Genomic DNA, 15,672 nt, shown 5'->3' with positions numbered 1-15,672 from the left:
TGTATTTTTTTCATGTTCTTCAACTGTTTAGTGATCATTGTATCACAGAACATAAAACTAACAAAAGTTACACTCCAAAGAAACGTCAAAGCACAAGGCATTATTGCACTGCAGTGTAAATAGAGGGGTAACATTGCTGGGTTTTTGTATGATTTTTTTGCATTCTCTACACAACCATTTTCATTTTACATTGGATGTACTATTAAGTGTGTAAATTGGTAATTCAGCAAACAAACAAAGTGCATCCCCGTTAACGTTACAGCAGGGGTGGTGGAAACCTCTTATAACTTTACTTTTTTCGTTAGACAATTTAACCACATAACATGACTTATGACTTTGAGAGGGTGGATGGAAAATGACAGGAATAAGATGTTAGATTTTGTAGATTGACTGAGTTTTATTTCTAATGTTTACTGTAAAACTTGAGTGAATGGTCCTAAAAGTTGATTGGCAAATATATCCCTGACAGCTGCAATATGGGGTGTACAAAACACAGGTAACGCTTTGATTTTTAGAACATTTTGTCATTTATGCTAGACAGCATTTATAGAATAATCCCTGAGACTTAACATTTTTTCCTCAACCTTTTTAATTTCATAAAACTCCATACACTAATGCTGGCCCAGGCTATTACATGAATAACAACTTAATGATATGCTGTCCAACTTCATTTATATACTGCATGACTGCAGTTTGGCTTTCCCATGCATGATGTCTTGCAAGGTCAATCTTTGGCACATACTCAGCCCAAACATGAGAATTGCCATAATGACAGATATTGAAGTTTTATGCTTGTACAAATTATATGCATTGAGCATGCAAATATACATTAGGTGAGGCACTGCTTTCTTATATTGCTTAATTTTTCTCACACTCCTCAGTCCGTGCAAGAGCACCCTCTATCAAGATGATCCTGTTTTTTGTGCATAGTCTTTGTTGGTCAGACCTTTTACTGCTTGGCAGGTGGCAGTGCCTTCAGCACACGTGAAAATAGAAAGAAGATAATGAACTGTAGCAAAGTGAAGGGTTCATCCTCAGAGGCAACAGAATTTATTGCACGAAAATTTTCTTTGCAAACTTCAGTCAGAGAAGAACCACAAGACCAAGGCTAATTCTGCCTGCGGATTTCCATCCACCAACACCAAAGTCACATGATTATTACTCCTTGCCTTTCCTAAACCCCAACAACATCAATAAGACAATTGGGATGATAACATACTGAGAAAGCTTATTTGGCTGAACTGAGATTATTAGAGCATATATTCCTTTCTATGATAGAGTTTTCTATTCGCTCTGCATATGCTATCTGCACATTGTGTGGGTGTATTTACACTTTTACAGTATTTCACAAATAATTGTGTCTACCTGCTTGCAGTGAAAAGCAAAAATAATTTGTGTAATTTGTGTAGTTTGGATAGCGGGAAAAGAGAATAATGAAGCTTGCTGTGTATGTTTATCTTCCTACAGTAACTGTATTTATATGGTATCAACATTTATATTTACAGAAGTATTATTGGTCATTGATTTACTGAGTGCAGTATACATATGCAGTCAGATTCATAGTTGCTACATAAAGTGGCTAAGAATTGGGCTTAAAATTAGTACTGGCATACTGAGTTGAAAAAGGTAGTTGACTTCAGAATCTGTCACTTCTTAATCCTAACAGTTTCCAGTAATGGTTTTATTCCTCCTTTTTACCTTAAAATTGTAATAAATAAATGATATTATGAACGTTAACAATAATATACAGATACAAATTGACTATGACCCCAGCATGGAAATTTGTATAGTACTCTCATACTTCTTCCACTTGGGTGTTTTTCAACTCTAGTCCAGTTGTCATTCATTTCTTCCATTTGTTGTACAGTATACATATACTGTTGTCCTACTTATCTTACCACTAACACTGTATTACATTGACAATCAAAAGTACTCACTCCACTTCTGTGTTTTATAACCCAAACCCAATTTTCATTCATTTTGTTTTATTCTATCTCGTTGCTTACCAACTCACTCAGTTTATATACACTGATTGCAACATTTTTACCCTTTCGTCTTTAAACTACAGCTTATTTTGCACAAAACAGAATATACATATGTATAATGTGTTAATTACAATTATGTAACAAACTGTTTTTCCTCACTATTTTTCTTTTCCAACTGTACATCTGAATTTTGTTTGAAACCCTGAATATTTAACAATAAAGTTCCTTTCATGACATTTCCAAAAATGTTCTCCATTTTTATTTACTTCAGAAACCCTATATACTACCTACCAGAAGTGCTGTCTCTTTCTCTCTCACCTACTTTTGCATTTAGATTATTTAGCACAACCATGCTTTCCTGCTCTTCTAATCCACCAGGTGGAGATTTAGACTCGCCAAAGAACTCATGCCTTCACTAATTCTTTTTCATATCTTTGGCACTTAATATCATAACTTTCATACTCAGAACTTTCATACCTGCTGCATGCAGTTCTTTGAATTACTATATTTGTACCATTTCACTCTGTACCTTTTCTATTTTTTTTCATTGACCTTCTAATGCAAAGAAATGAAGACGTAGCTTTCAGTTGTACTTAGCATCTTTAGGAGGATGGAATTAGGCAGCATGCCTCTTCACCTTTATAATTGGAGTGTTTAATGTATTCAAGCTGTTGGGAAGATTTATATCACACATTATCATCGGTAGTGTGATTGCTCTTGTTGTGTAAACGACTCCATAAGGTGTAGATAATTATGTGTATACAGTGGTACCTCGAGATACGAAATTAATCCGTTCCGAGGCGGCCTTCGTATCATGAGTTTTTCGTATCTTGAACCGCATTTTACTTGTAAAATGGCTAATCCGTTCCAAGCCCTCCAAAAACACCCCAGTAAATTTCATAATAAAGCTAAATTGACCTATAAACAATGAAATAATACAACAATTTGGACCATTCAATACCTAACTTAATACGTACTAGTAGTACTAATATGTATGTACCTGTAATACGTACTAGTAGTACTAATATGTATGTACCTGTAAATAAAGTGTATTATTGTACATGGTATACAAGAAATGCTGTATGGACATACGTACGTATGTAGTAAAATGTGGAAGCTTACCTTTCGACTGAGGCTATCTCCGAAAGTGGCGACAGAGGAGGAGGACAAACGTCAAATACGTACATTTAACTTTACGAAACGCATAAAAAAATGTCAGGGAAACAAACTAAACTTTACGAAACACATTAACAAAACTGTAACACTTAACTTTACAAAAAACTTAAAATTAAAATTTTTTTGTCTTTTTTTACTTGTACATATTTTTTTTTTACTATTTTATACTTTACATTTTTTTTTTCACCACTTTCAACTTTCTGTTTTCGTAGTATCACTTGGTTCTTCCTTTTTGCTTACTCCTACTAAAGGCCTCTTTAAAAAATAACTATTCAAGGAAGATTACTTCTGCCTGCTTTTGACAATATTCCTGAAACGACTCAAGCAAACGTCATTGAACTGTGCAAGCATACGACCTGTGTAAGTCTTTTCGGGGTGTACCTTTTCTACAAATGATTGCACCTTATGAAAAGCAGCTAGAGCATCCTTAATTTCTGCCGTTGTCATAGAGTCGTCCTCCTCCTCCTTGCCGCTGCTAGAGAACTCTTCTTGAATGACGTTATGTTGCAAGGCCTCCAACTCCTTCAGGTCATCCGTCGTAAGCTCCTCTTGGTGCTCCTCGAGAAGGTCATTGATGTTGTCCTCGTCGACGACCAGCCCCATGGACTTGCCGAGTGCAACGATCTCGTCAAGATCTGATTGCGAAACAGTTTCAGGATCGTCAACTGTTCCTGAATCTGTAGCACCAACTTCGCCCACGTTGAATCCCTCGAAGTCTCGGGCGGATACAGTATCAGGCCGAGTTTCCTCCTCGAGGAATTCAAGGTTCACCTCGAAACCTCCTGCCAAGCTTGGTCGATGAGTTGGATGCATATCACAACATCGAAATGCTCCTTCCAAAATTGACGCAAGGTGAGGTTTGTGGTATCATTGATGTCGAAACATCTTTTGAAAAGATGTTTTGTATACTGCTTCTTGAAGTTCGATAACACTTGCTGGTCCATGGGCTGGAGGAGAGGGGTGGTGTTAGGCGGAAGATAAAGAACCTTGATAAACGAATACTCCGCTAGGATATCTTCCTCGAGGTCAGGAGGGTGGGCAGGGGCATTGTCCAACACCAGCAGACATTTCAGAGGGAGGCGCTTCTCTTCCAAGAATTTTTTCACTGTCGGGCCGAAACATAGATTTACCCACTCGGTGAAAAAAAGTCTCGTTACCCAGGCTTTCTCATTAGCCCTCCACATCACTGGAAGCTTCTTAAGCATTTTGTGGACCTTGAAGACTCGAGGAGTCTCGGAATGATAGACAAGTAGGGCTTCACCTTGCAATCCCCACTGGCGTTCGAAGAAAGTGCGAGCGTAAGCCTGTCTTTCATAGGCTTATGCCCGAGTAGCTTCTTCTCTTCCTCCGTGATGTATGTCCGACAAGGCATTTTTTTCCAAAAAGGGCCAGTCTCATCACAGTTGAAGACTTGCTGAGAACTGTAGCCTTCGTTAGTCATCTCGTCGAACGTCTTAATAAAGGCTTCGGCCGCTTTCGTGTCCGAGCTGGCCGCCTCTCCATGCCGCACCACTGAATGGATGCCAGTCCGTTTATGGAATTTCTCGAACCACCCATGAGAAGCCTTGAACTTTGGGGTTGGCATCGATGTCCCTTCTCCTCCGTCGTCTTCGGCCTGGGCAATCAAATTGCTGAAAATAGCGCTGGCCTTGTGGCAGATTGCCGTCTCTGTTATCGTATCGCCAGCGATTTCTTTGTCTTTTATCCAGACAAGAAGCAGCCTTTCCATTTCATCGTGCACGTGGCTCCTCTTGCTAGACAAAATAGTCACCCCCTTGGAAGGTGTAGCTGCTTTGATGACATCCTTCTGCTTAAGGATGGTGCCTATTGTCGACGGATTTTGGCCTTATTCCTTGGCGATCACACTCAATCGCATGCCAGCTTCATACTTTTCAATTATCTCCATCTTCGTCTCCAAGGAAAGCATCCTCTTCTTTCCGTGAACTTCACTTTCTTGGGACCCATGACTACGTATATACTGTACGTAATTATGTTATGTAGTATACGTATGTAGTAAAGTTCTCACACAACACGATAAAGTATACTACAACGAAATCACTAACGAATTTACGTTAATAAACGAAATCGTATAGAAATAACTAATTCTGTGTGCGTATGATACCAATGATGCCACGAAGTGGCCGAAAGAGCACACCGCTGCGTAGATGCATCATATGATCATGGGAGAGATGTTGACCAATAGGAGAGAAGGATCTTATGGGGTGACTAGCATCAGGAACCAATGGGAGAGCGGGAGGATGGTGGCGAGTCTACTCAGTTGGCGGCGTGCGAGTTTTAAAATGGTTATTGGTGGTCCGGGCGAATCTCGGACACTACAGCAACAACCTTTCATATCATGAACAATTTTCGTATGCAGAGCTGCAAAAAATCTTCGTATTTGCTTTCGTATCTTGAATTTTTCGTAAGTTGAGCCTTTCGTATCTCGAGGTACCACTGTATTTAATAATTACAATATCACTTGCTATAAGGAAAACTTTATCCACTGAATTTCATTCAGAGGTTCCGAAATCTATCTGAAATGGCTTTGAAGTTTTCCTGACACAGCATTTTATTTCAATAATAACATTGATGACCACTGTTCTGAAGCCATGTTTCTAGTGGTAGTGTTGACATGGCCTTGTGCCATCAAAAAGATCATGACTGTGACTCCTCATAGATGTCTCTGAAGTGTGTTGTTTGTACAGTCAAGAAAAGGCTGTCTAAAGGCATCAGGTCATGCCACAGGGCTCTGTTTCAAGCAGCACTGCTTATTTTAGTGGTTATGGTACATAGTAGAATGTTTCTATGTGGCACACCTCGCCTACTTTTATAAGAAGGATATTGGTTAATAAACATGATTCCAAAATAAAGAATCTCATGGTACAGCTGCAATTCTCTCTCTATTCAGGTCCAAATTCCTTGCTGGACGAGTCAGTTACATACTCGCTCACTGATCTGGTAGCCCATGTTTGCTCCCAGTAGCAGCCAGCAAGGAATCAGAATATATTTCTGGTGGTTAGAAATTAATTTCTCTATATAATGTGGTTTAGATCCCACAGTAAGCTGTAGGTCCTGTTGCTAAGTAACCAATTGGTTCATAGCAACCTAAATAAAAATCCAATCCTTTGGGAGACCTGTTAATCACTCAGTTGTCTGGTTAAACTAAGATACATATACTTTTTTCTGCTCAAGTCCGTGCATTTCACCTGGCTCAAGTGTCTTGCATCATTGTTTACACAGATCTAGTGGCTCACAATAGTGATGTTGTACCATTGAATATTAATTCCCCTTGTATTAATTTCTCCTCTAGCAGGGGGCTTTGCCTACACCTGTAGGAATCTGACATTAGTAGAGGCTCTTCTGCCTGTGGTTTATCAAGCTTTAATGATAGAGACTATTCTTGTTGTAACTTCAGAGGATTTAGTTAACCCTCAACATGGTAGCTTTATGGTGACTGGGCCTGATCCTCTTGTAGATGATGTCATACATCTCCTTTATCTTCTTTCTTGAAGTTATACCTTCAGGTCGCCCCTCATATACAATCCTGCCGGTGGCTGTGCAGTAGCAAAGATGAAGAGACAACACTATATTATTGAATTGAAAGACAGCCATATCATTACGGACAACAAGGAGATAGTACTTCCTTATAATGGGCTAGTGTCCTATCATCTCAGTTGATGGTGCAGGTACTTGGGTTTGCAGTAGCACTTTCAGCACAGCCATCAACCAGATGTATTCCAGGATGATGGATGTATGACAGACAAGCTTCACTAGGGTTGGTGTTAGCGACAATTGGTAGTGCATGCTGGGACCTATAACTTTCTTTGGGATCGTAGCAGGAGAGACTTCTCTTAATGTATCCTCTCAGAAGGGGCTCTGATCTTCCTGGAATGTCAAACAGGAGGTATTATTCAATTCCAGTTCAAATATGCTTCTCCTGAGTCTTGAGTGCTTGCCCTGTTTGGAGACCAAAGAAGGAAATTAAAATTACTCTTATCTGTGGTCACTCTTGTATCCTGTTGGTGGATGTCTGTGGAGATGTTGTCACATTAGGATAGTGTAAATTCATATCTTTGACAAGCAAGGCTGCTGACTTTCATTTTTGGACACAATTCCCTCTTCAACCCTCACAGTCTGGGCTAAACATAAGCACACCCCTAGACTGAGCAAAATTTGAGGATGGCCAATTAAAAAAAAAAAAATTGATCAGTGGAAAGAGGTTGATATGCATATGCACATGGTATAAGAAAAACATTTTAAAAATTTTCCATACCTTCCAAGGGAAGTTGTAAGTAAATATTTCCAACCTCTTTTCCAAAAGACGGTTGTGAAAGTATGCTAATTTTACCAAGTTATAAGTTTTTTTTTAATTTTTTTTCTTATTTTGTAAAATTATAATTTCAGCTCACACAATATCAAATCAGATAAGAACTAAAAGCAGTAACAAATTCTGAGTACGTACTATATATATTGTAAAATATTTACAAGACGTCATTGGATGGGAATTTTGTACAACATTCCCCTACAAGGGTCAAACTGATCCCTCTGCTATAGACTAGCTATTAGAGCTGGGATAAGATATGCTATGATTTATTTATGGCCCATGGAAGTGATCTAAGCACATTTGTTCAAATTGTATGGCACGAAATCTACATAGTATGTGTTTCGTGGACTCCACCATAAAGCTAAATGTAAACATATATTTATGTTACCTGTCCACATGGGTTAACCTCAGAGCTAATACATTTTCACTATTGTGATGGGACAGAAAATTCTTTGTGCTTAACTCAGATCTGATGTCAGTGTTGGAGAAGAAGGCTATAGAAGAGGTGACTGCAGGCTATTAGGGTCGAACAAGCAGCAGCTCATACCTGCTAGAACTTTGTGGGCTTGGAAACCCATGATCAACTTCACTATTCTCAGCCAGTACTTTCACTCTTGACTCCCTTTTGGATGGAGACCTGAGTCACACTACATAAATCTGACACGTAATATGCCAAACCTTTTGAGTCCTAAAATAATACTAATTCTGGAGTGGGAAAACTTCATGGGCTCATATATAAAGGTTATTTAGGCAGATAACCCTTTACCATCTGAGAGAAGAGAGGACTTCCCATGAGGTATTTACAGGATAATCCCGATGGATATTTGTTGTCGGTGACTAAAATAGTATTCCATAGGACCTTTATATAATACCAGTGACAATAAATCTAAATTTTAAACGGCTTGACTATATTTAATGTTTTTATACACTGTCGAGTAAGTATATTTATTAAGCGTACAGCTGATTAACTTAACAAAAAATGAGTACTTTTGTGGGCAATGACAATTTTTGCTGTTGGTTTGAAAGAAGTAAATATTAAAGTGTTTTCCTCGAAATTTGTTTTAGCTTTGATGACCATTGTACTATTGTGGTTCCTGTTGCTCACCTTAATTAAATAGTTAATTAATTAATTAATCAGTAAATAATATGATATATTTAATCAAAGGTAACCACTATGCTTCACTCTCCTCTATGCTGGGGTCATTCTTGACAGGGTTGACAAATCAGTAAGGTTAAGGTCACAGGCAGGCATCAGTCAAGGGGCAACATGATTATAAATTTTTTGCTGCATGTTTGCCAAGCTTTACAAGACCTTGCGTTTTGTATTGGAATAGCTTATAATAGAAAGCATATTGGTCATTTTTAGAACATATAAGAAGAATATTTTTTTTTACATTTTCAATATTTCATCTTGAAAATTTTAGTACTACTGTACGCCTTGTTTTTAACTTGAGTATGGTATGAGGAGTTTTATTTTTAATCTTCATCAAAACTGGACATTGTATGTAAGCTCAGATTTTGTAATGTTTAGTACTATTTTGATTGTGAGGATGCTTTCATAATCAATGCAGATCTGCTAGTGCTAGAATGGCCAGTGCTATAGAACGAGCTGCACAGCGCGTTCGAGGGGAACGAGCAAGTGGCAGCGGTGGAGAAGCTGAGAAAACAGTACCTCAAGCTGCTGTCAAGCAGTGTTATAAAGGCCATCGCAACGCAAGGTTTGTATAAGCCTGTCCCAGTAGGTGCCTTCATTGAGTCTCACATGGTGCACTGTAGGCATTGTTTAAATCATCTATCATATTTTCCTCTACCCTTTCCTAACATTTGTTTCATAGTGCAACTGTGAGGTTTTCCTCTTGTTACACCTTTCAAACCTTACTGTCAATATCAGTTTCAGTGCTGAATGACCTCATAGATCCCAGTGCTTGGCCTTTGGCCTAAACTCTACATACATTCTACTGTTTTGTTTTATATAAGCTTGTGGTACTGAAAAAGATTTCGCTATACTGCACAGTGTACATTTTGGTAATATCTTTATGTAATTTACTGTTTAAAATGAAAAATTCTTAATATTCTAATTCTTGAATAACTACTTTTCAGAACCATGATTAAAGAAGCATGCTTTTGGGGAGATACGCATATCATGTCAGGGTCTGATTGTGGTCGAGTATTTGTCTGGGAGCGGAAAACTGGAAGGCTGGTAATGCTGTGGGAAGCAGATCGTCATGTTGTTAATTGTTTACAGCCACATCCAACTCTGCCAGTTCTTGCTACATCAGGCATTGATTACGATCTGAAACTTTGGGCTCCAGTCTGTGATGAATCTCGTTTTGATGAAGAAAAAGCATTAGAGGTATAGTCAGCTTTTGTTTATACAGTCTAACATGACCCTAGTAGCCTGGATAAATAATTTTGTTGTATTTATTTCACCAATATTTCTTACCTAGTTTATTATTTTTTCATAAAGTTGAGTTGTTAATTTTCTAGCACTGTACGTATTGGAAAGTTTATTTGTATTCCATATATTTGATAAGTTCACTTCCAAAAGTGCAGTCTATTTAAATGAATCTCATGTAATTACGTATATGTATGTACATATTGCATTCATCTTCTGTGCATATGGAAACATAGAAAGCAGCTTCCCCATTTGGCATTCCCAACTTGAACTATTGTGGGCTGGTAGTGGGGCAAAAGAAGCAGGAATGCTTTTAATTTTTAGATAAATTTTGACAAAGTTTTTAAGTATTGGCACCCAAGTATCAGTTCCCAATCTGTTTTGGTTAAGGGGAAATTGAGTTACCCTCTGGACAATTTCAATCAAGTATTTATGGCAGTTGCGTGAAGAATTACAGGAATTTGATAAGTTTTGTTTGGGAATCTAGCCGATAATTGGGCAGACTAGTGACTTCAAAAGATATTTTCATCTTTTCCAGATTACCAAAAGAAACGAAGCACTTTTAGAAGAGACGCGTGATACCATCACAGTTCCAGCCACATTCATGATTAGGATGTTAGCATCTCTTAATCAAATAAGACGTGGCAGTAAGTCTCTACAGTATAGCTAAATCCTGTTTTTAACTTTCTTTAAAATATTTCACACCTTTCAACTATAGTATTTTCCATAAATTTGTATTTTAAAGGCAGGTTTTGTATACTCTTATTTTATGCATCAGTCTTCATCATTCTTCATTTAATATTCATGGAATCAGTATTTATATTTTAGATAAGCTAATTTCCAGAACATGAATTTGGTTTTTGAGAGCCAAATTTATGTCATTTGTTATAAGTATGTATCTTATTAAAACTTAATGAAGTGGGAAGAGATTGCTAGACTTCTGGTAAATCAGGTGATACCGGTTGGCGACAGATCAGGCACTTGAAAGCATGTAACAGACTTTTAAAAACATGTGCTACAGAAATATGGGGACTAATGAAGAAAATTGAACATCTGTCATGGTGGATTCACTCAGGTATAATGGGTTAACAAAGGAATGGCTAAGGGTATTAAGTACATATTTCTTATAATCTTTGGTTTCTCTTTTAAAATTTCCTTCATACATCTTGTACAGAATAGGGTCTGTAACATTGGACAGCAGGACATCAGTTATTGTTAGTATTTTAAGTTATAAACTAATTATTAATTCTTGTCAGTCCCTATTTAAGATTAATTGAATCAGAGCTAAAATTACTTAGCAAGAATAGAAACACTTGTTGAATGTCTTGCTGTGGAATAATGATTAATTGTATTGTGTACTGTTTAATATACTTCAAAGACAATATTTTATGTTCACAGTCATATAAGTTTTAATTAATATAACCTGGAGGCAAGCCCTTATGAGAATATTTTGTACATATAGAAAGCAAGAGGTCAGAGGGTCATAGTGGCTAGCATATGCACTTGTATTTAATGTACAGCATTAAATATATCTTTACTTTTTGTGTTATTAGTGATGGATAAGTATCTTGTCTCAGCACTATTAGTGATACATGTATATATATACAGGGATGGACTGGGACTAAATTTCGGCCCAGGACTTTTGATGTTCACCGGCCCACTTGAAGATGCAGCTAAATAGAATTGGGGAGGTATATCTTGAAATGGAAGTATACATTTGATTGGACACGCACACATGTATATATTTATATATAATAGTGATGGGTCGGATAAACGGCTCTGGGAAACAGAGCACATGCAGACATAACTAAAGGAATTACTTTTATTTTAGATTATCAAAATTTTCTTTAATAGTTCACTCTTGGATGCAACTTTGACATTGTTCCGATACGTAATACAAACCATCGGTCCTTTAACAATAGGAATGTAACTTGTGGCAGCTGAAACCGGTCGTAAGCTTCGATCAAGGGAGTTCGGTAGTTAACTGCTTGTCCGATAGTCACCGCACGACTGGAAGGTGAAGAATCACTTTGCTTTCGGCCGCGCTGGGTGACAGACGTATTCTCCACTTCTCTCTGCTCGCCTTTTGTCGTATGCTTTGTTTCTTCAAATCTTGGTTTGCTATTCTAGTGTGATTGTGTAAAATACTGTAAGTACTTGTACTTTTGTATTTTATTATCATATCATGGATTCTCGTGAGCTGGAGAGTTCCCCCCCCCCCCCCACCCCCCCCATCACACCCCACACTGCAGGACTGTGCCCTGGTGTGGAGCCGTAAGTGTGGGGCCTTCCGCTCCTTTATGGAGGTTGACCCTCATGAACTGTGTGCTTGGGGTCGGGGGCGCGAATGCTCTTGGGCCGAGCCCGTGATATTTGTATTTTGTGGTCGGAGGAGCAGTGGGCGCGATTTGAGGGGAGGAGGAAGCGACGTAAGCCTGCCAGGGAGTCATCGGAAAGTTCTCCGGCTACTCCCCTGGTCACGGACACGTCGTCGTCTTTCCTCCCTCCATCTCAACTCCTGCGTATGGCTCCTTCCCCTTCAAGGTGGTGTTTCTCGCTCGTTCTCTTCGCCCGATCCGTCAAGCATGGGGGAGGGGCCGAGGTACCCCGACATTCAGTTGTACTCGGGGTCTTCCGTTCGGTTGGGGTGGGATTTTTCCCCCCTCGGGCGAGGGGGAACCCCTCTTACTAACCTGACCTTTGCCTCCTCAGGTGCACCTGCTACGGGTGACGACCTCAGCCAGGTGTGATTCTCGCTGGGTCTCCAGGGGGGACCAAGTGTTCCGGGGCTGTTACATCACCTGGCGAGTGGCTCTGCTCCGGTTACGCATGGTCCGGTAACCACCACCACCACCACCACCGTCTTGACCCCGGGGTATGCCGCCCCTCCTCACCTTGTTTATACACAGCATATAACAATGGTAACCCCTTCAGCTGCGGTTCAGGCGCCGATTCCTGGCATTCCGAGGAGGGTTGTAACACTGCCACCCGGGTTCGCCGCTCTCACCTCAGCCCCCGACTTCTGGTGCCCCAAGAGCTCGCCCCTGGACCTGCCACCAGTACCCAGGATGTTGCTGGCCGCTGCCCCGCCTCCGGCTGTACCTGCTGCTCCTGCCGTGCCTGCCGTGCCTGCTATACCTGATGTACCTGCCGTACCTGGACCAGGCCCTGCCGACGTCGTTCCTGCCTGTGGTGTTGCTGCTCCAGTCGCAGGTCCATCCGGACAGGTGCAGCCAGGCCGTGTTGCTTCGGCAACTGCCCCAGCTCCGTCCTGGATGGAGGACCTGACGACTGTCCTGAGGAAGCTGACGAAGAAGAAGAGGAAGAGGAGGAAGGTGTCGTTGTCATCGTCTTCTTTGTCGTCGTTCCCCTTTGGCTTCCAAGGCTTCACAGCCGAGGAAGAAGAAGGCCGCCTCCTCCCCCTCTAAGAAGTCTCCTTCGGGAACTTCTAAGGGCCCGTCTCACTCCGGTGGGACAGGGGGGTCTTCCGCTGGTCCTCCCGCTCCTTTGGGAGTGGGGCCCATCTCTCCTTCCGCAAAGAAGAAGAAGACGGGGACCAGAGGGGTACCAGCTAACACCGGTACCTCCTCACCTGGTGCTAGGGGCTCTGCTGCTACATCAGGTACCGTCTCGGCCTCTCGTTCGCGAGAGGTACTGGGTGTGCAGTCGCCCGCGGGTAACCGTGCAGCCAAGGTCCAGGCTTCCGAGTTCGCTCGGCGCCAGGACCGAGGCACGGAGCTGAAGACTGGTGAGAGTCCCTCAGGTGACTCCCGCCAGACCAGCGATTGCTCTCGTAGCAATTCGCAGGTACCCAGGGTTGACGCGATGATCCCAGACCGCCCGCGGGCTGAGGCAAGGAGAGGTCCCCTCGGTCGCCGGAACCGGCTTCGGCTGGTCCCAGCGGCTCAATGTGCGGTGAGGACAGGCCCCGCTCCCACCGCAACAGAGGACTCTGCCGGTCCCCTGACCGCCGCTCCCACTGGGACCGGGCGGGTAGGGGGACCAGCAGCAGCTCCTCTGATGCTCGGGACTGGAGCCGCTATTCTCGGTCCAGCCGCTCTCCCCAGGAGAGCCACGCGACCAGGCCTGCAGCTCGATCACCACCGCGGGTTGGCGATCGCCTGCAGCCCCCCAAGCACACCGGTTCTGCTGGTGGGCGATGGGGGAGCGTCAGGTCTGCCTCTCCGATCCTTTTAACTTCCTTGGGCTTCACCGGGAAGAGCGAGGCGATCCAGAGTGATCTCACGGTCCCACCACAACGCCCTACGAGCCTGGCACGGTCTTAGGACCGACCAGGTTGTATGCGCAAGTGGCTGGAGGAGACCGGGAGGGGTCTGTTGCGGTTCCTCCTTCTGAAGGAGGAGGGTCTCGGGAGGCGCTTTTGTTGGAGGGACTTGACAGTCCTACTCCACAAGACGCAGTCACTCCCGAGATCCAGAGGTCGTTTTCAGAGGTTATTGCGCTGATTCATCAGCACAACGACCTCGGGGAAGGATCGCCGCTCCCACCTTCTGAGCCTATGTCCAGGCTTGAGTCGTTCTGGGGTCCTAAGAAGGAACCCAAGACGACGGTGGGTCTGCCATGATCGGCTCTGGCTGACTCGGTGCTGTGCCAGGTGGACTCTTTCGTCTCCGGACAAGATGGTTTGCTACGGTCTGGCAGGTCTTCCAAGCTACTTCCCCCGCCTCTACTGCGACAGAGGAGATTCTATGTGCCATCAGAGGACCCTATGCCGCCCATACAGGTTAACCCGGAGCTAGCTAGGCTAACTCCGGGGGTGTCTCTGCAGCAGCGCCTGTCGGAGAACTCATGGTTCTCGCAGCAAGAGGCACTCGCCTTGGAATCCACCGCCATGGCGGCATTCCAAGCAGTCTTCTGGTTAGACCTGTGGTCCCTCACAGTGTCTAAGGTTGTGGCCATCTCGGGAAATATCACTCCTGAAGGTGACCTGGCTTTAGGGAGACTGTGCCAGTCTGGAGGTAGAGCCATCTCCTACCTAGCCCACCAGACGGCAAACCTGTGGGCCAACCTGGTTTTGAGGCGTAGGGACGCAGTCCTCACCCGAGTGACCAGGGTTGCTGGGCGTGAGGCGGTTCTGGGTCTTCGCAACAGACCGGTGCGGAGTTCCTCCTCTCTCTTCCCAGGAGAGATGGTGGACGTTGCGGTGGAACGATGGCGCACTGATGACAGTGACCGTTTAGTACACCAGGCAGTCTCGAAGGCGTCTGGGTAGCCTCGAGCTACTGCGACCAAGCCCAGAAGAAAGACTCTGCCTTCGACTTCTTCTAGAAGCAACCGTAACCAGCCCTCCTCCCAGCCCTCCTTCTCACGAGGGAGAGCTGGGAAGAAGAAGTCGAAGAGAGGTGGGAAACGCTAGGGACAGAGTTCCCCCTCACCTGCTGCTGGAAGTTTGGGGGTGCCTGGCGAGCCACTGGGCAACATGGCAGCGCTATGGAGCGGAGACCTGGATAATAGACGTCCTTCGGGAGGGGTATCTACTACCCTTCGAGTCTCGGCCACCCCTCACCTCCAACCCGGTCCACTTTCAGACCTACGTACCCGGAACATCAAAGGACGTAGCACTTCGGCAGGAAGTCCAAGCCATGCTGAGCAAAGGAGCTATGGAGATCATCAGGGATCAGTCACCGGGCTTCTGCAGCCGTCTTTTCCTGGTGGAGAAGTCTTCGGGGGGCTGGTGCCCAGTGATAGATCTCTCTCCCCTGAACCGATTCGTTCGCCAGTCTCGGTTCACGATGGAGACGGCACGGTCCATGCTCGACTCCATCAGGGAG

General features: G+C 43.0%; 1 protein-coding gene across 1 annotated transcript in view; it reads left to right on the top strand.

Annotated features, from left to right (window-relative positions):
- LOC135225878 (DDB1- and CUL4-associated factor 6-like) overlaps positions 1–15,672 on the top strand; it is a 102,951-nt gene that overhangs the window by 69,392 nt on the left and 17,887 nt on the right. The window contains 3 exon segments of the mRNA XM_064265441.1: positions 9,057–9,203; positions 9,586–9,838; positions 10,419–10,527. Coding sequence (XP_064121511.1) covers positions 9,057–9,203; positions 9,586–9,838; positions 10,419–10,527 — 509 coding nt within the window.

The sequence above is a fragment of the Macrobrachium nipponense genome, chromosome 13, assembly GCF_015104395.2.
Source record: "Macrobrachium nipponense isolate FS-2020 chromosome 13, ASM1510439v2, whole genome shotgun sequence".
NCBI lineage: Eukaryota > Metazoa > Arthropoda > Malacostraca > Decapoda > Palaemonidae > Macrobrachium > Macrobrachium nipponense.
The sequence above is the reverse complement of the archived record's forward strand: the minus strand, read 5'-3'. Positions and strand labels throughout refer to the sequence as shown.